The following is a 27,010-nucleotide window of genomic DNA, read 5'->3' on the forward strand; positions in this document are numbered from 1 at the left end:
TGGTCGTGTTTCTCATGGAGGGGGTTCGCAACCCTTGTTGTTTTGCGTGCCACCATCACAGCTCTGGCCTACAATGATGTTTTAAGCACCTTCCGGCTTCCCACTGTTGAAGAGCAATTCGGGTAAGGCGATTGCATCTTTCAACACGATCGAGCACATGCTCCTAATGCACGGCTTGTGGCGGAGTAGTTACACGACAATAACATCGCTGTAATGAACTGGCCTGCACAGAGTCCTGACCTGACCCTATAGAATACTTTTGGGATGTTTTGGAACGCCGACTTCGTGTCAGGCCTCACCTACCGAAATCGCTACCTCTCCTCAGTGCAGCACTCCGTGAAGACTAGGCTGCCACTCACTAAGAAACCTTCCAGCGCCAGATTGAACGTATGGCTGCGACAGTGGAAGCTGTCATCAATGCTAGGGTGGGCCAATACCATATTGAATTACTGCATTACCGGTGGAGGACGCCACGTACTTGTAAGTCAGTTTCAGCCAGGTGTCCAGATATTTTTGATCACATAGTGTAATTACTTCTACTGATGCAACTACACTTTTTTTACTGGCTACCAGATACCAAGTAGAGATTCGTCAAAGGAATAGAAGGCTTTGTCTGGGATTTTAAATTAGATTTAAACCTTGTCACACATTTTACGTTATTTGCCGTATATTGAACTCCTTTCTCGGCTGTTGAAGGCTTTAGCAATGGATAATAAGGGTTATTTTTCGGTCTAGTGTTGATGGTATGGACATGACTGTTCTTGACACATAGTGATGGATTATTTATGACGAATTTCATTTGCAAATATATGTGTTGCGACGGCGCTGTTACAATGGCTAGCTCCTTGGAAATAAACCTATATTACCTATGTGGGTGAACACCTCATATTATTCTTACTCCTCGCTTTTGTGCAGTCGTTACTGTCTTCCTAAGTGATGAATTACCCAAGAAAATTATTCCCTTAGACTTTATTGAGTGGTAATGTGCAAAATATATCATGATATTGATATTTTTGTTTTCAAGACTAGTAATTACATGAGAAACAAAAGCAGCTTTACTTAATTGTTTGAGCAGCTGACTTTTATGTTTCTCGTTTTCATCTATATGTACACTTAGAAGTTCAGAGCATTCTACCCTATTTACTGTCTCCTGCTCCTGTTCTACAGCAATTACTGGTGTGACTCTATTTGTTGTTCAGAACTGAATTTAGTGTTTCTTTTTCACAATTTAGGGAGAGGCCATTTTCAGCGAACCACTTAGTAATTCTTTGGCAAATACCATTCTTGTTTCCTCCTGTGCAATGGGATTTACTATAACACTAGTATCGTCTGCAAAAGGGGACATTTTTGTTTGTTGAATGTTAAGTGGGATCTCATTCACATAAATACGGATTAGAAGTGGGTCCAAAATTGAACCCTATGAGACTCTGTGATTTCTCTCCAGTCACAAAAATTTTCTAACTTTTCTAACTTCTTCTCTGAATTATTCAGCACAATTATTTGCTTTCCGGTTGTTATGTATAATCCGAACCAGTTGAGTGTAAAGCCATCGATTACATGAAACTTGTATTTTTCTTAGACAGTAGCACGATCTACACAATCCAACGCCTGGAATGATCACAAAAAATACCAACCACCTATGTATTATCATTTAAGGCTTGTTCCATCTTATGACTAAATGTATAAATATCTTTCTCAGTCGAGCAATCCTTCTGAAATTCAAAATGTGACATGTTAAGGAAATTGCTTCCACTTAAGTATGGTACTGTTTTTGAGTTCATTACTTTTCGAATATTTTGGAAAAAAGATGTTAGTTAGGAAACTGGACGATAATTGTATAAGTCTGTCTTGTCACCTTTCTTATGAAGAGGTTTGACAGTTGCATGTTTTAACACGACCTGGTGTGAGCGGGCCCAAGCCGCGGTACGATAAACACGGCAAAACATACCAACACCACTTGCGCCTTGAAGTGCGCGCTCCACAGACTCCGGGTGAAGCTCCTTCCAGGTCTGTCAGAACTCTCGACACCTTGCAGCTTTTGAAAAGAAGCAATATTGCGACTCGCCGATTCGCACTACTCTCCCCTGATCAGCTATTGTGTAGGTCTCTGTCACACTGAAGACGTGCAACAGTATGTGACGCTTGAGCGACGACCTCTTGTCGCGTCCTTCATTCCATATGTCCATCACGTGCTTAGTAACATGCATTCACAATCTAATGTACCTGCATTCACTGACAACAGCAATTTCTGTCAAGTTTGGAATAGGTGTGTTGATATTTTTAAAAATATCGGTAGTCCGATATATCGATATTTAAGGAAATACAGCTAAATGGCATCGATGTATCGAAAAGAATGTGTCGGTATACGAACGAAACAATATAGACGTACCGGCCTATAAAAGCGTCGGCTGCACATTGTAAATGTACTGCCAAGCATTGATTTATTATTAGATATTCTGTACATCAACAAGCTAACTGCCTGCTTATCCCCGTTAGACAAAGAATTGAAAGGAAAACGATGTACGTTCACGCTTGACGATAACCACTTTGCTAACAATGGTAACTGTACATAAGTGGCACAATAAAAGGTGTCCGACGGGGTCCGTCGTTCAGTTTCGTCACATAGTGGATTTGTTTGGAACACTTCGTGTCGAATTTCCTGTTTTTTCCATTTCTGCAAACGCCAGCGACCTAGTAGCTGTAGTGTCAAAATTGCGTGGTAAAGTTAAACGTTGCAGTTTCTGTTAGTAGCGCCGAGCGCCAATTACGTCAGCATGTCCCCTCACGCTTACGTCAGCATATCCCCCCACGCGTACGTCAGCATTGCTTTTTTAACGCAACAGGCGTGCTCTGTCTCCACATCGGAAATCTTGTTATTCCATTCACACCGCCACCCCCATGCTGACTTCTTCGTTGTGCCACATATACTTGCTTCACACAGTCAAAGATAAAGAATGGACGTGATATGAGCTCAAAAATGTAGTAAGACTGCTTCACACAGTGAAAGTAACAGTATCTCCTACTACAGTGTCATAAGAAAAATATCATATATTTACGGAAAACTGCCAAAAATAAAAAAAATAAATATTGAAAAATATCGACATTCTATATGGCGATTTCGACATCGATATATCGGTGAAAGCTGACGCCCCTGTATATAGATATATTTTGGATAAAATGTCGATATATTGACATTTTATCAACAGCCCCAGTTTGAACCTGGCTGCCAGTGACAAGGCGGTACACTCAGACAACTTAATTCACGGTCGATAGTGGACACATCCAAACACGATAGATTCTTTGTGTCGTTATATTACCCTTCGCCGCTTAGCCATCTTACAGCGCCGATTCCATGAAACTGGCTGGCCCATATACACCACTTCGCTGCCACGATGTACATCAGCAATGAAGTGTCACACGACTACCTGCTACCAGTCATACACCACCTAATGAGCTCCAAACCGACCAGTGTGGTCTACTAACAGATGTTGAATACATACTAGCTGAAGATATTGTTCCTCATCACTGAAGATGGAAAGTAACTGATCAGACTTGGGTCCTTACTACCTGAAATCTGTATTACTAAAACTCTATCCCAGAACCCGGTACCAGTTGCAGAGTAGGGACAACATAAATCCGATTTTCAGCAGCTTGCATAATTATTGACAGAATTTAAAAATTTATAATGCTCTCATAATCTACTCATTAATAAGTAAAATATTATGTTAGAAGTTTAACACAATAAGAAAATATTAGAGTTAGAAACAAGGGGTTTTCATTAATATTTCTTTACTACAAACGCTATTCGCAATTCAGTTTGAAGACAGTATCCACCTATACTAATGAATTTACCTGCAAAATTATATCATTGTACAACTTTTAGTTCAGTAGATATGATGCCATAAACACTTAGATGCATGAAAAATGAGCTTTCGCTTAAATTGCAGTGCAAATTACCGCACTATATTTGCTCGATGGCTGACAATGAGCGCATCTACCGATCTCCAGCAAATATCAAACATAATTCCCAACATATTCTAAATTTTTCCTCGCTTACAAACTGAACGCCATACATTTAACACATTAACTCATTTGATTTCGATTCTTTAAAGAATCGAGGGTTTGCTGGTGATATCTCAAGGCAACATTATGGAATGTGTTACCAAATGTTTTATAATCAGTTTCGATTTGGTTAAGGATTAGAACATGATTGAAAAAAGTGACATCATCAAAGAATGGGTGGTATGTTCTCACATCGCACCCTTGTGAGAAAAGTGCCAAAATTAAAAAAAAGAACGTCGGTTTTTTAGATTAGGTCACTGGAAAATACGTGTGAAGCACTCCAACGTGCATCTCTGTCTTACAATTTTTCCACTCCAGGGCAGTTGTGCCAGTTTTGTTGCAGGCTATTTCATGATTCGTCACGATAAGAACCGTCTCATTTCAGGGTTGCAAATGGGAGGTGTGCATGGGTCATTCAAGAAGAATGGTACATTCTGAGTTGTGACATTTTTTATGTACAAGAGAGTTGAATGCACATTCGGATATCTTTCATTATTACAATGGCTGTGATTATACAGTGTCTTTATAGTGCATTGCGGTGTACTTCAGACAAGTTTGGGTGTCAGTAGAAACATGCGCTGTTTTGAGGATTCCAGCTGTTGTAAATATCACGACATTTCGTGCTTCTCAACGCGCACGAAAGAAACGGAAATTTTTACTATAAATAAAGTTTACTGAGTCGGCCGGTGTGGCCGAGCGGTTTTGGGCGCTTCAGTCCGGAACCGCGCGGTTGCTACGCAGGTTCGAATCCTGCTTCGGGCATTGATGTGTGTGATGTCCTTAGTTTAGTTAGGTTTAAGTAGTTCAAAGTTCTAGGGGACTGATGACGTCAGATGTTTCGTCCCATAGTGCTCAGAGCCAAAATTTACTGAACTCTTTTTGTCGGCGGGAAGTATTCCTACATTATGTAAGTTCATTTATGATTCTATTTTTCCGTAAATCGTGTTCCTTAAATTGTATCTAGTTGATGACCCTCCTTAAATTTTATTGATCTTCAGAAATTATAACTTTTTCATTGTTTATTTTTTATAATAAAACAATTTCAACTTGTTTTTATATTTTTCATTCTAAATTAAGTGTTAATTTTGTCTGATGGAGGTTCGAACGTCGTATTATATTACTGTAAGTAAAAGTGATAGATATTGTTTGGGATAGAAAAGCGGAAAAAGTATTACATGAGGAGTCGTAAAAAAAACAAAAAAGCTTTTGAAAAAGCAAAAAAAGTGACACAATTCAAAGAACTAATTAATAATATCCTGATGAAACCTCACATTCGACGAGAACAGAACTACATGTCCATATTACTGTAGTATAGAACATAAGCGAATTTATTGCCAAGAATGCTCATTTGAAATTGAAAGGATGCTTATACTATTTCAATATAAGTTTTATAGAATACATCAGGTTATTTTTCTCAAGTATTGCATTTTTGAGTTGTCCCTGTTCCTGCCGGGATGCGATATGACAACATGAACTGCGATGCGCGTGTGTACGGGCCACTTGTTGCTCGCTGACGCAATCCGTCCCTCTGGAACTGCGACAAGCAACAGGTGGCGGACCGTCCCTTGACAGCCGAGGGCATTAACGCAATTCTGGAATAATCTTCAGCGATCAGTGGCGACACAGAACTAATAGTCCGCCGTGCCCTCCCTGTTACTGACTGCGAAATTCTCGTCAGAAGGCACTGAAACCTAGATTTGTTACCCAAGCCATCTTCACCGAGTGCGTTTCGAAAATAAGGGGTAATGTTAGGAATTACCGCCGTGGTTGTACCAACACATCCCGCCTTCGTATGCACATTTCCACACCCTATCAAAACGAAGCTTGACCACCTCCTGCTACATCATCACATCTTCCCACATTTTTAATGCTTCCAGTTTCACCAGAATACCCATCTACCTTTCCATGATAGGTTACTATTCTCCGCACATTTCTGCCTCTCCTGTCAGCGTTCATACCATATTTTCTGTACCATTTCCCTTCAGAAATACTGTAAGACAAAATCCCTCATCACTTACCGCTCACTTTCTACACTGAAGAGCCGAAGAAACTGGTACACCTGCCTAATATCGTGTAGGGCCCCCGCGAGCACGCAGTAGTGCAGCAATACGATGTGGCATGGGCTCGAATAATGTCTGATGTAATGCTGGAGGGGACTGAGACCATGAATCCTGCAGGGCTGCCCATCAATCTGTAAGAGTGCGAGGGGGTGGAAATCTCTTCAAACCAGCACTTTGCAAGGCATCCCAGATATGCTCCATAATAACTCAGAAGAGTGTACTTGAGGCACTCTGTAGCAATTCTGGATGTGTGGGGTGCCGCATTGTCCTGCTGGAAGTGGCCAATGCCGTCGGAATGCGCAACGGACATGAATGGATGGAGTTCATCTACATCTACATCTACATTTATACTCCGCAAGCCACCCAACGGTGTGTGGCAGAGGGTACTTTACGTGCCACTGTCATTATCTCCCTTTCCTGTTCCAGTCGCGTATGGTTCGCGGGAAGAACGACTGCCGGAAAGACTCCGTGCGCGCTCAAATCTCTCTAATTTTGCATTCGTGATCTCCTCTGGAGGTATAAGTAGGGGGAAGCAATATTTTCCATACCTCATCCACAAACGCACCTTCTCGAAACCTGGACAGCAAGCTGCACCGCAATGCAGAGCGCCTCTCTTGCAGAGTCTGACACTTGAGTTTGCTAAACATATCCGTAACGCTATTACTCTTACCAAATAACCCTGTGACGAAACGCGCCGCTCTTCTTTTGATCTTCTCTATCTCCTCTGTCAACCCGACCTGGTATGGATCCCACACTGATGAGCAATACTCACGTTTAGGTCAAACGAGTGTTTTGTAACCCACCTCCTTTGTTGATGGACTACATTTTCTAAGGACTCTCCCAATGAATCTCAACCGGGCACCCGCCTTACCAGCAATTAATTTTATATGATCATTCCACTTCAAATCGTTCCGCACTCATATTCCCAGATATTTTACAGAAGTAACTGCTACCAGTGTTTGTTCCGCTATCATATAATCATACATAAAGGATTCTTCTTTCTATGTATTCGCAATACATTACATTTGTCTATGATAATGGCCAAGTGCTGTATCCTCTGCAGATCTTCTTGGATTTCGTTGCAATTTTTTAAAGCTGCAACTTCTTTGTATACTACATCATCATCCGCGAAAAGCCACATGGAACTTCCGACGCTATCTACTAGGTCATTTATATATATTGTCAAAAGCAATGGTTCCATAACACTCCCCTGTGGCACACCTGAGGTTACTTTAACGTCTGTAGACGTCTCTCCATTGAGAACAACATGATGTGTTCTGTTTGCTAAAAACTCTTCAATCCAGCCACAGAGCTGGTCTGATATTCCGTAGGCTCTTACTTTGTTTATCAGGTGACAGTGTGGAACTGTAGCGAACGCCTTCCGGAAGGCAAGGAAAATGGCACCTACCTGGGAGCCTGTATCTAATATTTTCTGGGTCTCATGAACAAATAAAGCGAGATGGGTCTCATACGATCGCTGTTTCCGGAATCCATGTTGATTCCTACAGAGTAGATTCTGGGTTTCCAGAAATGACATGATTCGTGAGCAAAAAACATGTTCTAAAATTCTGCAACAGATCGAGGTCAGAGATATAGGCCTACAGTTTTGCGCATCTGCTCGACGACCCTTCTTGAAGACAGGGACTACCTGTGCTCTTTTCCAATCATTGATCAGACACGAAGCTTACGTACGTGTCATCTGTCAGAGTTATATCTAGACGTATCAGTGGTCCCATAGCACTCCAACTGCACACACCCAACACCATTACAGAGCGTCCACGAGCTTGAACAGTCCCTTGCTGACATGCAGGGTCCATGGATTCATGAGTTTGTCTCCATATCCGCTCGCGTCCATTCCCTCAATACAATCTCAAACGAGACTCGTCCTACCAGGCAACATGTTTCCAGTCATCAACAGTACAATCGTTGTTAACGAACCCAGACAGGCGTGAAGCTTTGTGTCGTTAATGGCTCGCACGCTGACACTTGTTGATGGCCCAGCATTGAAATCTGCAGGAATTTGCGGAAACGTCGCATTTCTGTCACGTTGAGCGATTCTCTTTATTCGTCATTGGTCCCGATCTTGCAGGAGCTTTCCCCGACCGCGGCGATGTCAGAGATTTGGTGTTTTACATGATTCCTGATCTTCACGGTACCCTCGTGAAATGCTCGGACGGGAAGATCTCCATTTCATCGCTACCTCGGAGATGCTGTGTCTCATCGCTCGTGCGCCGACTATAGCATCACGTTGAAACTCACTCAAATCTTTATAACCTGCCATTGTAGCAGCATTAGCCGATCTAACAACAGCGCCACACACTTGTGGTGTTATATAGGCGCTTTCGACCGCAGCGCTGTATTCTACCTGTTTACGTATATCTTTATTTGAATAGGCGTGCCTATACCAGTTTCTTTGGCGCTTCAGTGTATAAGTTCACTTTTCTTATTGAGACTTCCATAAATTTTGGAATTTTAAAACATTTCATTTTTAAACCTTTCAATGTATCGCACAAGTGCCAAATTTATTAATTTTATAAACTTGCACATTTTTCATCTTTCGAATGTTATTGAAAATAGAAATCAAAGTATGGGAGAAAAGCAGGGAATGCCTTAATAAAGTGGATAAATGCGAATAGGACTCGCACTCTGTCGCTTCCATACAAACATAGTTACGCATATAGCTAATAATTTCCTGTGGCATCGTCCAAGTTGGTTGAAGGCCACTTCGGCGACTTGCCGTTCCTAGCCTACGCTAGTTATCCGACAGGGGGAAGGGGACCTGCAGTTTAACGTGGAATCCGAATCACGTGTTGTTTCTGGCGACTCCACATATCGTTGACCGATGAAAGCTAGGTTAAAACGAAGACTGGAAAATCCGAGGAACACCCGCGATTTCTTCATGTCCTGGCACGCACTTTACCGCCAGATCAACAGTCGTGATATGTATATAGGTAGTTCATCTATAGGTTTTTGATGTGTGAGTTTGTGAGTATCGAAATATGTGACGTAACAGGCCCTGTCTTCTGGCTGAATTGACTTGGAAGCCTAAATTTTTCACACCGCCAAGAGACGGTTGACAGCAATATGTTACATACATCTCCGCTTGATACCTCTAACCGTTCTTAAGAAAAAGATTTATTGACAGTCGGACAGAGAGAGGGACGGACGACAAAATGGTCGTATAACGCAGGGTCGGCCACAGCGTGCCAAGCTTCGCGTGTGCTGGATGTGCGGGCCGCATGCGGACCAAGGTCCTGCCTGTCGGCTTTGGTCGTTCCTTCCCGGAAGTACTCGGTACAGCACCGTATTTCATTTAATATTCCGCTGTAGCGTTCATCAGTCGCCACAACTCTCTTCAGTTCGGCATGGTCGTAGTGTCAGGGCTCTTTACTCTTCGCTGTTGTTCGTGGTATGAGATACAGTCACAGGTCAAGAGGCAGCTTGAACAAAAAAAAAAAAAAAAATCACAGGCAGTCTAGCCATCTATACTGACAAATCTTTAAAAAGGAATGGCAAAGAAGAGAGAGATGAGGGTTCTCAGTATATATGATACGGTCGTATAAGCGACGGGTGATGCAAATCTACTATAAAAGGTATAATAATACCATGCAGAAAGAATTTAAAGATTTAGCTGTCAGTGAAAGATCAAAAAATTACAACAATTGACAGGCAGGAGTCATTGTTTTGAAGCACTTTCTGCTTAATTTGCAGGCATGCAGCTTGCGAAGGAAATGGTGGTATGAATAATAAAATTTCTGAAGTTACATGCCTTAGTGCACTGTCATTTGCAACAGTTTTTGGTAGCACTGATCGAAGAGTATGGAGATTTTATATATTACCGCGAAGTACTCTGGTTCAGTCAAAGGGCGTACCTGGAACGATTTTCAGGTTTGCAACTAGCTATTGTTGCATTTACGAGGGAAAAACGAATGCAGGAATGAGAAGTAGAACATGCGGAATGGACTGCAGACCTCGCATTTTAAGTGGACGCAGTGGCACAATGTCCACAGTAAGACACTGTAACTTCAGAACCAACGTCTTTCTGATTTGAAGAAGATGCGATTAAAAAGAAAATAACGTTTTAGAAGGGGTACTTTCTGACAAGCACCAGTACAGCTCACCGCTGTTAAAGACAACATGAGTTCTGACGAATTCGTTGTAGCCTTGAAAGTATTACAAGGATAGTTTTCTAAACGTTTTGAGGTCACTGTCAATCTTACATCTGTTTTCGAGCTGTTTTCGACACGGTTCGCCATTTGAGTTGCAAGTGCACCTGTGCATGTGCAGATGTAACTGAATGACCTGCAAGGTAGTTCTCATATTATTGACAAATCCTTTTATATTAAAGGTATCCAGGATTTCTATATTGCTTCCCTTGAGTAGAGCTTCCACGTCTCCATAATGAGGCTGCAAAGGTGCTACAATATTTCGACCAACCTATTTGTGTGGAAGATCCTTTTTCGACTATGAAGCTAAATACATCACAGTTCCATGGCACCATGAGTGCGAAAGTCTGTCCATACCCCGACAGTTTCTACCAGATAAAAATTGTCTTCAGTGCGTTAAAAATTATTAAATAATATTGAAAATTTGTTTCGTTCGTGGCATATGTTGCTGCGAAATGTGAAATATAAGACGAAGTCGTACACTGTTCGCAATTTCCTCTCACCCCCCCTCCCCCCCACCGCCCCCCCCCCACCCTTACCACAATGTGTGGAGAGGGGGGGGGCGGTAGGGGAAGTGCTATAGCACTCATGCCAGGACACGTTTCGGAAGCTGAATTCTTGGCCACCACTGCTATAAGGGCTCAGTTTTTACCGGATGATATATGGAAACCTAAAATGATTTCGTTTATTCACAGAGAGCAACATATACGTTTTAAGCTTGCGCTGTAAAATATTCATCCCCTTTCTTTCGGCATTTGCAGTTCAGTTATATGATGTGGACGCCGCCTTTTTGCAGAAAGGTGGAAACCATATTCTATAAGTGCGCTTTAAAGAGTGGGTACTATGTGGTAAGATTCATCCTTCATTTGTGCGTCTTCCATTACTAGCAATATACATTTTACCAAACTTAAATACAGAATACACTCTAAGAAAAAAAGACGCCGCTTGACGGAGTTATCCAAATGGAACGGAAGTCGGTAAGTGTGATATACACGTACAAAGAAATGATTCATTCAAGACAACGAGCTCCACAAAGCGAACAAGTGAATAACGCGTTGGTCCACCTCTGGCCCTTAGGCAAGCAGTTATCGGCTCGGCATTGATTGACTGTGTTGCTGGATGTCGTTCTGAGGGATATTGTGCCACATTCTGGCCAGCTGGTGCCTTAGATCATCGGAATCCCGTGCTGGCTGGAGACCCTGCCCATAATACCCCAAATGTTCCCAACTGGGGAGAGATCCGGCAACCTTGCTAAGATAGTCTTTGGCGAGCACAAAAACAAGTAGTACAAACTCTGACTGCTGTGTGCGGGCGAACATTATGTCGCTGAAAGATGAACCCAGGATGGCTTGCGACGAAGGCCAACGAAATGGGTCATAAAATATCTCCAAAGTAGCAATGTGATGTAAGGATGCCAGAGATGACACCCAACCGGTTCCTGTCATGAAAATAAATGGCATCCCAGACCATCATGCATGGTTGTCAGCCCAAATGGCAAGCGACAGTCAGGTAAATATCCCACCGCAATCCGTGGCACTTCCAGACAAGTCTTCGGCCTGGAATTTCATTGGCTGGAGTACAGTTGTCTTCAGTGATGCGTCCCGCCTCGAACTGAGCCCCTCTGACCAGGGCTCGCCAACCAGCTAGGTTTTTTTTACGATCTAAAGCCCCAATTGGACAAAATTTGGCACAATATCCTTCAGGAGGCTATCCAACAATTTGTCAGTCAATTCAAAGCCCAAATACTCTTTGCATAAGGGCCCGAGATGTACCAAGGCGTTATTCACATACCTAATTTGTGAAGCTCTTTGTCATGAATAAATCATCCAATTTTTCTTTAATGGTAGTCATTTTTTTGTCTGCACATGTACATCACATAACACCAATTTCCGTCTCTTTCGTATAATTCCTTCGTGTTGCGCCTTTCTCTCTCTCTATCTCTCTCTTCTCTCTCTCTCTCTCTCTCTCTCTCTCTCTCTCTCTCTCTCTCTCTCTCTCTCTCTCTCTCTTTTGAGCGTGTTTGGTTTGTTCGTTTACCAGATATACACTTATTCTGTTTACAATCTACATCTGGTTCAATTCCTTCCCTTTTGCTTGATCTGCGTTGCTCGTAAATTTCTTTTGGGCTGTATTCGTAGTGATTAATTTATTAAAAGTATTATTGTCTTCCTATTTCATTCAGTCTCGAATAACACGCAGTTGCACATGACGCGGTTACTTGTGCTGTAGGTATGTCTTTAGTGCCCATCTAACTATGACGAATGGCGAACGAAAACTACAGCACACACAACGAAAACAGGTGAACTGCAGCACAACTGATATTCTGTGACAAGTTAAGAACCGGGTTCCAAACCTCATTCCCGTATTTGCCAGTCAGCGCTTCCCGGACACCCTGTCTGAGCTTCCAGCATGGAGCGTCAGAAAGCTTAAATTTGTCGAGTGGTCCTCCCCAGTCTCCATCACGCAGATTTTAACTTGCTGTACACTGTATTTGTTAAGTGCATTCGACATAGAGTAAGACAGTTCAGTTCCACTAGTAAACTGCTCAAAATATTTTACACTAGCTCCATGATTTTAAGTTTTCTTTATGATTCCGTACCTCAGCCCATAAAAAAGGATCATACATAACGTCATTTTGATGTCCGTGTTTCCGACTGTCTGTCTGCCTAACCGACTGTTCAAAACCCTTCTCCCCAGGAAGGCCCGATAGACGTATCAAGCTCAATTTTATGCCACATTCTGAAGTCTATGACCCCATGGCTGTGTAATAAACGTTAGCTGCTAAGTCAGAGCAATCAAAAGATGCGGCCATCTACGTCATATAGTCCGATACTCGCAAACTCACGCATCAAAACCTATAGGGCATTTCCTCATGGTCTAGAATCATGAAATGTGGCTAAAAGAAAGGTTTCACCGTAAAAATACACTCCTGGAAACTGAAATAAGAACACCGTAAATTCATTGTTCCAGGAAGGGGAAACTTTATTGACACATTCCTGGGGTCAGCTACATCACATGATCACACTGACAGAACCACAGGCACATAGACACAGGCAACAGAGCATGCACAATGTCGGCACTAGTACAGTGTATATCCACTTTTCGCAGCAATGCAGGCTGCTATTCTCCCATGGAGACGATCGTAGAGATGCTGGATGTAGTCCTGTGGAACGGCTTACCATGCCATTTCCACCTGGCGCCTCAGTTGGACCAGCGTTCGTGCTGGACGTGCAGACCGCGTGAGACGACGCTTCATCCAGTCCCAAACATGCTCAATGGGGGACAGATCCGGAGATCTTGCTGGCCAGGGTAGTTGACTTACACCTTCTAGAGCACGTTGGGTGGCACGGGATACATGCGGACGTGCATTTTCCTGTTGGAACAGCAAGTTCCCTTGCCGGTCTAGGAATGGTAGAACGATGGGTTCGTTGACGGTTTGGATGTACCGTGCACTATTTAGTGTCCCCTCGACGATCACCAGAGGTGTACGGCCAGTGTAGGAGATCGCTCCCCACACCATGATGCCGGGTGTTGGCCCTGTGTGCCTCGGTCGTATGAAGTCCTGATTGTGGCGCTCACCTGCACCGCGCCAAACACGCATACGACCATCATTGGCACCAAGGCAGAAGCGACTCTCATCGCTGAAGACGACACGTCTCCATTCGTCCCTCCATTCACGCCTGTCGCGACACCACTGGAGGCGGGCTGCACGATGTTGGGGCGTGAGCGGAAGACGGCCTAACGGTGTGCGGGACCGTAGCCCAGCTTCATGGAGACGGTTGCGAATGGTCCTCGCCGATACCCCAGGAGCAACAGTGTCCCTAATTTGGTGGGAAGTGACGGTGCGGTCCCCTACGGCACTGCGTAGGATCCTACGGTCTTGGCGTGCATCCGTGCGTCGCTGCGGTCCGGTCCCAGGTCGACGGGCACGTGCACCTTCCGCCGACCACTGGCGACAACATCGATGTACTGTGGAGACGTCACGCCCCACGTGTTGAGCAATTCGGCGGTACGTCCACCCGGCCTCCCGCATGCCCACTATACGCCCTCGCTCAAAGTCCGTCAACTGCACATACGGTTCACGTCCACGCTGTCGCAGCATGCTACCAGTGTTAAAGACTGCGATGGAGCTCCGTATGCCACGGCAAACTGGCTGACACTGACGGCGGCGGTGCACAAATGCTGCGCAGCTAGCGCCATTCGACGTCCAACACCGCGGTTCCTGGTGTGTCCGCTGTGCTGTGGGTGTGATCATTGCTTGTACAGCCCTCTCGCAGTGTCCGGAGCAAGTATGGTGGGTCTGACACACCGGTGTCAATGTGTTCTTTTTTCCATTTCCAGGAGTGTATAAGAAAACATCTGAAAATTGCTGACTTGTAATTAATTCACACGAAAAAAATATTTTTTTGCTCATTTGTGATCAGACTATCTGTCTCTCTATCAGTCTGTTAAGCCCCCTTTTCTCAGGAACGGGTAGACGTATCAGGCTGAAATTTATGATACACGCTGAGGGCTACAGTCCTTTGGTAATGTAAACACGATACGCTTTTAAATCAATGCAACCAAAAGTTACGGTCATTTATGTCACATATTCTGATACTCGCAGACTCACTCATTACAACCTATAGGGTACTTCACGTTGACGTAGAATCATTAAGTTTGGCAAGAAGAAAGGTTACACAGTACACCTAAAATAAAAAATTTGAAAATTGTTAATTAGTAATTGTATCACACGAAACAACTATTTGCTTTGCGATTTCTTATTCATGGACGATAAATAATTTGGACAAGAAGAGAATAGAAGCTTTCGAAATGTGGTGCTACAGAAGAATGCTGAAGATTAGATGGGTAGATCACATAACTAATGTGGAAGTATTGAATCTGATTGGGGAGAAGAGAAGTTTGTGGCACAACTTGACCAGAAGAAGGGATCGGTTGGTAGGACATGTTCTGAGGCATCAAGGGTTCACCAATTTAGTATTGGAGGGCACTGTGGAGGGTAAAAATCGTAGAGGGAGACCAAGAGATGAATACACTAAGCAGATTCAGAAGAATGTAGGTTGCAGTAAGTACTGCGAGATGAAGAAGCTTGCACAGGATAGAGTAGCATGGAGAGCTGCACCAAACCAGTTTCAGGACTGAAGATCACAACAACAATTCAACTTGAAACTGGAAATTACAACATTCTCCCAAGTCTTGGAATCACTGTGACCGATATCTAGCCAATGTCTAGAACAGGCAAAAATCGTCGAAATCCTCCATTCCCGGAGTGGATTGAACTGTCTCTATACGTAATTAAGTTTTTACGGGACCCTCAGAACTCGAGTCCTTCTTCCACCTGGTCAACATTTTTTCGTTGGTAGGCTAATCTCTACTACCATAGAACTTTTTTATCGCACGAAATCGTTACAACTTGCAGCTTTCTAAAGGAATTAGAAGAAGGCATAAATTCTCAGTTCAGTTGTCGAGCATGCTGTTTCTTGAATCGTGAACAACACGGCTGCAGTACACTGCTCAGTCCAATATGGCTCGAGGGTCAGTGTGCGCTCATTGCCACTTTACAGTAGAAAGAGGCAGCTGCATAGCAAGTTCACCACCGATTTGGCGTGTGTCACTCTGGTCGTCCGTGGTTAACAATACCAGTTGATCACCGCTATTTACTAATTTTGGCTCGAAGGTATCCCAAAGAGAAATAAGCAAGGCTACGAGGAGCCTGTGTGAAGGAATCTGGGAGAGGTGTCTCTGCCCAGACAGTACGTTACCGTCTACTCGCGGTCAGTTAGCCTGTAAGCGATCATTGCGATCAACAGTAGAAATTTCCCGGAACTTTGGGGCATGAACAAGGTGGACCAAGGAATGTGTTGAACTAAACCCCGATTCACCTGCGTTGCGTTCTCTTCACCGACGAATTTCAGATTTTTTAACACATGATAACAGTCGTGGAAGGGCGTAGAGACGACCAGTTACCAAAGTGTGTCTTGTGTATGCATTCCCACAGATTCACCATGAACTTGGTTAGTCAAATAAAGCCGCAATTCATGTCGGAAGCGTCTCATTACTGTCGAGGATAATTTGAGGGGGTTGGGGGCGCTTCTACTGTCAACATCTCTGCGACGATTGCGCACGAGCGTTTTCGACAGTGAGCAAAATTCAACCGAATGGGATGGCCTACTGTATCTGCAGACATGAAACTGGTCCAGTCTGCTTGGGGTGAGCTGAAACTTGCAGTGCACTGTCGCAGGAACACTCTTCACACACTGAATGAGCCCAGAGGGATATGGAGGGAGGAGGGAAGACACGCTAGTGTAGCACCGTCTCGACAACTTTGAGGACAAAATGTCAAGAAGGTTACAAGGATGTTATGCTGCACGAGGTGGAGCAATGCGCTACAGAATATCACCCAGATTTTGATTTACAAATGTGGCACGATATGGATTTAACAGAAGATTTCCTTTTTTTGGTTGTTGATTGGTTTTTATTTCACAGAAAAGCTTGTTGTTCGTAAACCTTATTGTTTCATTCCCTGCTCTACTTGAAACTAAGCCCACATACATTATCTGATCAAAAGCATTCGGATACCTAATAAAGGACATTAAGATGGGGTGCTTTTATGAAGTCTTGAAACCAGCTGAGTACACGTAAAATGGCGTGTCCAAATGTCTATGGAGGAACGGTAGCCAGTTCTTCCTCAAGAGCAGAAACCAGAGAAGGTAACGAAGTTCGATCGGTGGGCCTGCAGCGAAGTTGGCGCTCTAACACATCCCACGAGTGTTCCATTGGGTTGGGGTCTGCACTTTGGGAAGCTCAGTCCTTTCCAGCACTGTTATTGTCAACGAAACATTGCCTCATAGAAGCTGCTTTACGAAAGGGTGCGCTGTCATGCTGATACAAACAAATCATCCACTGTTCCTCTACAGTACGCGGTACACATTCCAGTAAAATGTGTTCATATCTTTCCACACTTAGCGTTTTCTTAAGCTCCATGAGGGGACAACACGCCAATCACGAAACACAACCCCATACCTTAACACCACCTCCTCCGTGCTTCCGTGTTGGCACCACACATGACGGCAAGTAAAGTTCACCAAGCATTCGTAAAACCCGTACACTTCATTAGGATTATCAAAGGATATTGCATGATCCAACACTCAAAGTCACTCATTTCCAGTCCTTCTCTGTCCAGTGGCGTCTCCCTTTACACCACCCCAAGTGTCGCTTAACAGCGACTACAGATATGTTCTGCTTACGAGGAGCTGTTTGGCCATTCTACTGCATTCTTTTTAAGCTAGCTGGACTGGTGGTGGAACTCATGACTGATTTCTTCTACTGATTTCATGTGATTTCTTACAACTATCCTCTTCAGTGCTTGACAGTCCGTGTGCATCAGTACATGGCGTCTGCGTGGTCTCTGTGTAGTTGTGGTTGTTCCTTCACTCCTTCACGATTCTGCTTCACAGTCATGTAACCGAAAGTAGATTTGGGAAGATTTAGAAGGATAGTAAAGCCCCTGATGCATTTGTCACTCAGCTGGCGTCCAGTGAGTAGTCTACGTCCAAAGTCACTGAGCTCTCCTGACCAACGCACTCTGCAGTTACTGTTTCTCTAGTGGCAAACGAGCACTCTCTGTCTCATTTCATACTGGTCGGTACGCCTCTTGTGACATTTAGTGGTCAATTCCGCATTACATAGGGTGTCCGGATACTTTGATCAGGTAACGTACGTTCGTAAATATGCGAATGATTTAAAAACTTTTTAAGGTGTTTGTAATGACGTATATAAAAATGTATTGTTACCAGTAATAATTTATTGTTGTTACCATTACCGGCTCCTGGGAGGGTACCGCCAGCTCTGTGCAGCAGCGAACGAGTTGAAAGGTCGTAGGAAGGTAACAGCAAACCACCTCCAGTACGACCTTGAGCAGAACAGCAAACGGTATAGCTAATAATGAGGCGAAAATACATTACTGTAAATGGAGCTTGCTATGCGTCAAACACATGCGCCACAGCTAGAACAGTTTGCTCTACGGAATTTATAAAACGGGAAGTCTGACTATCTCGGTCGCAACGTCTAAGACTGCGGCGAAGTCAGATTCTCCCTTGCAGCAAGGCGTGTACTATGCCATTTCCCTGAAGGTCTCAGCTTTTGGGAGAAACAGAATCGATGGCTCCAACCTGTGTTTACTGACTCTTGGTAATTCCTTTTCTTCCACCCCCGTAGTGAAGACAATATTTGGTGTGTGTAGGGGGGGGGGGGGGGGGGTGGATTTAATATCTTCTATAAAGCTCTGCATATTTTCACTGCCTTCCCTTCATCGATGTGTTGGTCCGGAGGAAGGAAAATGGTACTAACACTTACTTGTACTTTCAGACTGACAGCTGTCAACAGCCTGCGCAGCTTGAAGTGGTACTTTGTACTTCATGCGACCCATGTTATCTTCGGATAGAAAGTTTGTCAGCTCGGTTAGCCCACATTCAGGTTAACTTACCTTTGACTCGAATGGGTATCGCGCGAGAGAAATCAGATGCGCATTGCGTAATCGACCAACTCCACTACTGGCCATTAAAATTGCTTCACCAAGAAGAAATGCAGATAATAAGCGGGTATTCATTGGACAAATATACACTCCTGGAAATGGAAAAAAGAACACATTGACACCGGTGTGTCAGACCCACCATACTTGCTCCGGACACTGCGAGAGGGCTGTACAAGCAATGATCACACGCACGGCACAGCGGACACACCAGGAACCGCGGTGTTGGCCCGTCGAATGGCGCTAGCTGCGCAGCATTTGTGCACCGCCGCCGTCAGTGTCAGCCAGTTTGCCGTGGCATACGGAGCTCCATCGCAGTCTTTAACACTGGTAGCATGCCGCGACAGCGTGAACGTGAACCGTATGTGCAGTTCACGGACTTTGAGCGAGAGCGTATAGTGGGCATGCGGGAGGCCGGGTGGACGTACCGCCGATTAGCTCAACACGTGGGGCGTGAGGTCTCCACAGTACATCGATGTTGTCGCCAGTGGTCGGCGGAAGGTGCACGTGCCCGTCGACCTGGGACCGGACCGCAGCGACGCACGGATGCACGCCAAGACCGTAGGATCCTACTCAGTGCCGTAGGGGACCGCACCGCCACTTCCCACCAAATTAGGGACACTGTTGCTCCTGGGGTATCGGCGAGGACCATTCACAACCGTCTCCACGAAGCTGGGCTACGGTCCCGCACACCGTTAGGCCGTCTTCCGCTCACGCCTCAACATCGTGCAGCCCGTCTCCAGTGGTTTCGCGACAGGCGTGAATGGAGGGACGAATGGAGACGTGTCGTCTTCAGCGATGAGAGTCGCTTCTGCCTTGGTGCCAATGATGGTCGGATGCGTGTTTGGCGCCGTGCAGGTGAGCGCCACAATCAGGACTGCATACGACCGAGGCACACAGAGCCAACACCCGGCATCATGGTGTGGGGAGCGATCTCCTACACTGGCCGTACACCTCTGGTGATCGTCGAGGGGACACTGAATAGTGCGCGGTACATCGAAACCGTCATCGAACCCATCGTTCTACCATTCCTAGACCGGCAAGGGAACTTGATGTTCCAACAGGACAATGCACGTCCGCATGTATCCCGTGCCACCCAACGTGCTCTAGAAGGTGTAAGTCAACTACCCTGGCCAGCAAGATCTCCGGATCTGTCCCCCATTGAGCATGTTTGGGACTGGATGAAGCGTCGTCTCACGCGGTCTGCACGTCCAGCACGAACGCTGGTCCAACTGAGGCGCCAGGTGGAAGTGGCATGGCAAGCCGTTCCACAGGACTACGTCCAGCATCTCTACGATCGTCTCCTTGGGAGAATAGCAGCCTGCATTGCTGCGAAAGGTGGATATACACTGTACTAGTGCCGACATTGTGCATGCTCTGTTGCCTGTGTCTATGTGCCTGTGGTTCTGTCAGTGTGATCATGTGATGTATCTGACCCCAGGAATGTGTCAATTAAGTTTCCCCTTCCTGGGACAATGAATTCACGGTGTTCTTATTTCAATTTCCAGGAGTGTATTATACTAGAACTGACAGGTGATTATATTTTCACGACATTTGGGTGCATAGATCCTGAGAAATCAGTACTCAGAACAACCACTTCTAGCCGTTATAACGGCCTTGATACGCTGTACAGGTGCAGCTGCTCATGCAGCTTCATCACGATACCACAATTCATCAAGAGTAGTGACTGGCGTATTGTGACGAGCCAGTTGCTCGGCCACCATTGACCAGACGTTTTCCATTGGTGAGACATCTGGAGAAAGAGCTGGCCAGGGCAGCAGTCGAACATTTTCTGCATTCGGAAAGGCCCATACAGGACCTGCAACATGCGGTCGTGCATTATCCTGCTGAAATGTAGGGTTTCACAGGGATCGAATGAAGGATAGAGCCACGGGTCGTTACACATCTGAAATGTAACGTCCTTTGTTCAATGTGCCGTCAATGCGAACAGGAGGTTACCGAGACGCGTAACCAATGGCACCTCATATCATCACGCTGGATGATACGCCAGTATGGCGATGACAAATTCACGCTTCCAATGTGCGTTCACCGCGATGTCGCCAAACACGGATGCGACCATTATGATGCTATAAACAGAACCTGGATTCATCCGAAAAAATGACGTTTTGCCATTCGTGCACCCACGTTCATCGTTGAGTACACCTTCGCAGGCGTTCCTGTCTGTGATTCAGCGTCAATGGTAACGGCAGCCATGGTCTCCGAGTTGATAGTCCATGGTGCTGCAAACGTCGCCGAACTGTTCGTGCAGATGATTATTGTCTTGCAAACGTCCCCATTGTTGACTCAGGGATCGAGACGTGGCAGCACGATCTGTTACAGCCATACAGATAAGATGCCTGTCATCTCGACTGCTAGTGATACGAGGCCGTTGGGATCCAGCACGGCGTTCCGTATTACCCTCCTGAACTCACCGATTCCATATTCTGCTAACAGTCATTGGATCTCGACCAACGCGAGCAGCATGGCGCGATACGACACACAACAATCGCGATAGGCTTAACTCCGACGTTTACCAAACTCGGAAACGTGATGGTACGCATTTTTCCTCCTTACACGAGGCATCACAACAACGTTTCACCAGTCAACGCCGGTCAACTGCTGTTTGTGTATGAGAAATAGATTGGAAACTTTCCTCCTGTCAGCACCTTGTAGGCCATTGGCGCCACCCTTGGGTGAATGCTCTGAGAAGCTAATCATTTGCATATCACAGCATCATCTTCCTGTCGATTAAATTTCGCGTCTGTAGCACGTCAACTTCGTGGTATAGCAAATTTTAACTGCCATTAGTGTAATATTGATGGTGATATTATTAGCAGCAGTAGCAGAATAGTAATACTGTACTAATGTTTGATGTACATTTAATCATAGAGTTGTTATTTATTTTTAATGAAGAAGCATTATTGTAGACAGCATATATAGCCTATTGTAAAACAAACAAACCAATAGTCTGACAGCCAACATAGTAGCTGTTACAGAAGTTTAATATCGTATGGGTCGTTCCGAAAATAATGTCTGCAATTTGTTTTCATGGGAACTACAACAGGTAGAGAAAGCGCAACAGATTTAAACAGAACCAGATTTCGACTGTCATCCACACATCCATTACGCATTTTTGCCAACGATGAACAAGGGCGTGCAATCCAGTCTCGTAAAAACCCGAACCACCTGAGGCTAGCCACTGTATTGCAGCTTTCACAATAGTTCCTGCGTCTAGATAACTCTTGGGCACGTTTTTCATCCTTCATAGAACCATAAAGGTGTAAGTAGTATGAATGTTCTGAATTAGGAATGTACTACAAGGGCATAGGCCAAAGCCAGTGTCCATTGCCGTTTCAAGGGCGTTAGCTGCAGCTAGCCGATGCAGCGTTTTAGACATACCTCCCGCTTCCTCCATTACGACCCAGTTTTCCGAACAGTAACCAGCCTTCATGGAGTTTCAAAGGCCCTGAAGTACACGACTGTACTCGTCATCCGTATTAGCTAAGGAATGTGGCGGCGCTGAAAATATGTGGTAGTGCCTGTCTTCGAAGTGACAAGGCCACTCTGTCGAAATATTAAGGGGCCTTACGAGAAGATCATGAGCGCGGCATAGCCGGGAGTTGGTGACGAACTGCTGACGTAGATATCTTCGTCGCAGCTTAGCTGCGAGTGAACTGTTACCGTCACGTGACCAACGCTCTGCCGCCGTCTCCACGACACCATCTGCCCTGGTTCCTGCCGCCATCTCACGCTCTGAGTCCATGCCAGTTGTGGAGGTATAGTACAGTAAAAATTATCTTTTTTAGAAACATTTGAAATTATGAATTATTTGGCACTCTTAAAATTTCTATTGTTAATTACGCAATCTAGTACTGTTTAGTATGGTTATTTCTGGATTCATTTATGAAACAATAATCGAAATTAACAGAAATTCCTTTCTCAAGAAAATTGTAAACCCTTTGAAATTTGGTTATTACTCGTAGAGTGAAGAAGTAGCAAGCATGCCACTGATGTGATCAGACGTATTCCTGTATTTTGGGCGAACCATCTAATTTCCGCAATGTTAATGTGAAAATTCGTAAGACTGATGATGTACTAAAATGTGGCAAAATATATTAACGTAACCACAAAAATTCTGCACAACAATCTTCGGATTTACGGGGGTTGTCCAGAAAGTAAGTTTCGATCGGTCGCGAAATGGAAACCAATGCGAAAACCCGGTAAAGCTCTGCACAGATGCGTTGGCAGTGTCTCTAGTATTCCCGTCGATCGTGTCGCATCGCTCTTTTCAGTTTTGAGTGAACAGTGAGCACGTAAAGATGCATAGGGAACAGCATCTCTCGCCAAGTACGAGGCCCTGGTCAGAGATTTCGCCTGTGTAATGCAGCCCACATAACACAACTGTCGAGCAGTTCCTTCTTCATGCCAGTTCTCGGCCGCACACTGCAGGGGCAACGAAGACGCTCCTGCAGCGTTCCCGATGAGAAGTGTTTGACCACCCACAATACAGTCCGTAATTGGCTCCCCCTGAGTCTCATCTCTGCTCACATGAACCGCTGGCTATGAAGACATACTTTTCCCACAGACACCGAGCTGCAGACCAGTACAGATAACTGGCCGAAAGCACAGGCGGCTACTTTCTGTGACGAGGATATTGGAAAGTTGATACAACACTACGACAAAACTTGGAGCGGTGACCATGTAGAGAAGCAGGTGGGAGGCGTACCTAACCGCTGCAAATAAAACGTTTCTGGGTTTCACTGTGGTTTCCATTTCGCGACCGATCGGAACTTACTTTCCGAACAATGGGTCTTGATCAAACCACCGGTGATGATCGGTGGATTACGGCAGAGGAATCGTCTGCACATCTGAATATCGACTTTACTGCCTTAGACGAGATGTTACCCGGCCTCCGTGTGTGTTCCAGACGGGATCCTCGTGTTTAGATCAATTCAACCATGATGACCTAAAATGGGAGAATTTCAGCTTCAAGAATCAGAGTCATAGTCAAGAAGAACTCTACACGAAAATCTAAGTAAACTAGAAAGTTTATTGTAATCTTCATTCCTCTCTACTTTTCCATGAAAGACTTTGCTTATTGTGGATAATAACTTGAATTAGGAAGGGGGGAGGGGCGAGATTACACTCTCCACCTACCTCCAGCGGAGAGCCTTTCGCCCACTCCGTTCATCCCGAGAACTATAACAGTTCGATGTATGCGGTAGAACAGCCGAGCCAAATTTGGCAAGAGTTCCACGGTCACGAAACTGTTGTGTGGCGTTGCATTATCTTGTTGCAAGCAGAATGGTGTCTTCTTCTCTGGCCTGACTCTAGAAATTTGTCCTTACAGCCTAGTTAGTGTCGTCTTGTAGCCTTCTGAATTGGCAGTTACTTTATGCTTCAAGACATCCAAAAGAACCATACCCTGCCTACCCCAGAACGCTATACACACCACTTCGTCTGCAGATGGCCGTTTTTTGAACCTATTCTTCGTTAGAAGATATGCGTAACACATTTCCAAACATTGTTTTTTGCATTTCTGCTCGTGGATGGTGTTCAGAAAACTGTCGTCTCAAGCCTCAACACACCCGAAGGGCCTGACACATATCCATTCCACATCTGCATAAATATCCGAAAGGCCCGTCTGAAACACACCGAGCTCGCGTAACATCTCGTCATAGGCAGTACAGTCGATATTCAGATTTGCAGACGATTCCTCTGCCGTAATAATCCACAGATCATCGCGGATGATTTGATCGAGACTCATTTGTTAGGAGGGATGGCAGCTGAGCAGCAGCGACCGGGGCATTCCTTGTCTTCGCTATTTTTCAGTTCTACTGAAACGCCTCACTTCATTCACATCTACTGTATCATCTCCATGTTTACTTACCAAGCGTCGACAGATTACAATTGGCGTAATTTGTTGCGCAGTGAGGAACTAAATGACACACGTCTGTTTCCTACGCTCTTCGATGAAAGACGCCATTTTGCAACGCTCTCTTGCTGCTGCTGTTTACATCTTCGTCTACATCAAAACTCTTCAAACCATTGTGAAGAGCATGGCAGAGGGTGCTTCCCGTTTTTTTTTTTTTTCACATCCTAAGGCTTTCTGCCGTTCCATTCAAGTATAGAGTGCGGGAAAACGACGGCGTAAACACTCCTGTGCACTCTGCGATTTTTCTAATCTTGCCTTTGCGATCCATGCAGGAGCGATCCGTTGAGTTTTTGGTACACTTTTGTTATTTATTATTTAATTTTGGTTCCTGAAAATTACTAAGTAGGTCTACACAGGATAGTTTGCGTCGATCTTGAGGCGTTTGTCAGTTTAGTTTGCTTCAGCATGTCCGTCACGCACTCCAGTAGGTCAAACGAAGCTGTGACTGTTCTTGCTGCCGTTGTTTCCCCCCCCTCCCCTTTTTTAAAGAAAACTGGATTTCGGTTCGTGACCGTACAACCGTCTCAACAGTGGAAGGTCAATTATGACGATACGAACCAAAGGACAACACAACATCTAGTCCCATGGTGGAGAAAAATTCTTGTTGCCTTCGTTGTACACATTCAGTGTCCTCCGTGAGTCACATTTGGTACGCGTCTCAAAAACGTGAGCATTAATCTAAAATGAGCTCACAAATGATTTGTAATCAATCTCCTTTGTGAAGTGACTGCATTTCCCTAGTATTCTACCGATGAACCGAAGTCTGTTATCTGCTTTACCTTCTACTGAGTCTATGCGATCGTTCCTTTTTATATCCCTACAAACTGTTACATCCAACTTTACCTCACTGGTACTGTAGTCACAGAATAGTACTGGGGTACTTTTTCATTTTGAGAAGTGCAATATTTTGCACTCCTGAGTATTTAAAGTAAGTTTCCAATATTTGCGCATCTTTGAAATGTTATGACTGAATATTTGTACAACGTTTGTCAAACAGTATTTCATTTCAGATAACTGCATCATCTACGACAAGCCAGGGTTTACTACTCAAAATGTCCACCTGCCGCCGCGCGGGATTAGCCGAGCGGTCTTGGGTGCAGCAGTCATGGACTGTGCGCCTGGTCCCGGCGGAGGTTCGAGTCTTCCCTCGGGAATGGGTGTGTGTGTTTGTCCTTAGGATAATTTAGGTTAGGTAGTGTATAAGCTTAGGGAACAATGACCTTAGCAGTTAAGTCCCATAAGATTTCACACACTTTTTTTTGGTCCACCTGCCGCAGGACAACGAAACTAAGAGTACATTAGAAGATTCAAAAATTAGCACTACATCAGAAGAATCTGGACCGGGCATCATCACGGGAAAATAAGAGTGATTATTTTCGGAATGACCCTAGTAGAAGGAAGGAACTTGAAACGCGCCGCGTCCGATGAGTTTACCTATCTTTGTGCAGAGCAGTGGTCGCGACCCCGGCGCCGGCAGGCTTGCACCTCACGACACGGCGGCATCGGCCCTTGATCCACGCGGAGCCCGGGGGGCAGCGAGGCCGCGCGCGAATCACGTTGGCCAATAGGACGGCGGGTGTCGGCTGATGCTCTTCGCTACTGTCTTGCGCCTCCACCGCCGTCGCGATTTCCTCGACCGGAACGCAGTCGGCGTCGGGCTGCCTCACCGTCACCACGTTGGCAGCACTGCAGCACGTGGCGACCACCCACACCAGCGCCGTCAACGCCGCCAGCCGCTGCATCTCTGCTACGCCCACACTTTGATTCGGCCGGCGCAGATGAGCCAGGCGCACAGCTTACGCGACTCGGAGCGACCACGTGTGCGTCCCCACTCGTATCTCTCGTTCTCCGAAAAAACGTCGCCGCAGATAGGTGCGGTGACGTTATCACCGGATGCAAACTTCCGCCACTGGTGGCTGACTAACTCCTTGAAAGTCAGCTTCTCGCAGCTTCGGATGACGAAACGCTCTTCCAGGAATATAATCGTCAGGAAGCTTAATGTATCAATACGAACAGTGTTCTCCACTCGCTGTCGGTTGTGACTGCTCGCTGTCAAGTACATACACATAATAACCCTTAGTTTCTTTCATCTCTAAAATACAATTTTTTATTATAACACTGAACTGAGTGCACTTCACGCAATTTCGCACATAAATTAAAAGCACTCCGTCTTGAGGCCACAAGTGACCCATCGGGACCATCCGACCGCCGTGTCATCCTCAGTTGAGGATGCGGATAGGAGAGGCGTGTGGTCAGC

The 27,010-nt window shown here is 45.1% G+C and overlaps 1 protein-coding gene across 2 annotated transcripts in view; it reads right to left on the reverse strand.

The window, feature by feature from the left end:
* Positions 1 to 26,707, reverse strand: part of LOC126354278 (uncharacterized) — an 81,631-nt gene extending 54,924 nt beyond the window's left edge. The window contains exons 1-2 of one of the 2 annotated variants that reach the window (XM_050003819.1): positions 26,188 to 26,707; positions 18,105 to 18,200 (exon numbers count right to left, since the gene is read on the reverse strand). In XM_050003819.1, the coding sequence (XP_049859776.1) occupies positions 18,107 to 18,200; positions 26,188 to 26,495 (402 nt within the window). In that variant the 5' untranslated portion in view covers positions 26,496 to 26,707 and the 3' untranslated portion in view covers positions 18,105 to 18,106. The remainder of the gene's footprint in view (positions 1 to 18,104; positions 18,201 to 26,187) is intronic. The other variant, XM_050003820.1, reaches the window with a different exon arrangement.
* Between the last annotated feature and the right edge of the window lie 303 nt (positions 26,708 to 27,010).

This window comes from Schistocerca gregaria, chromosome 3, assembly GCF_023897955.1.
Source record: "Schistocerca gregaria isolate iqSchGreg1 chromosome 3, iqSchGreg1.2, whole genome shotgun sequence".
NCBI classification, from domain to species: Eukaryota; Metazoa; Arthropoda; class Insecta; order Orthoptera; family Acrididae; genus Schistocerca; species Schistocerca gregaria.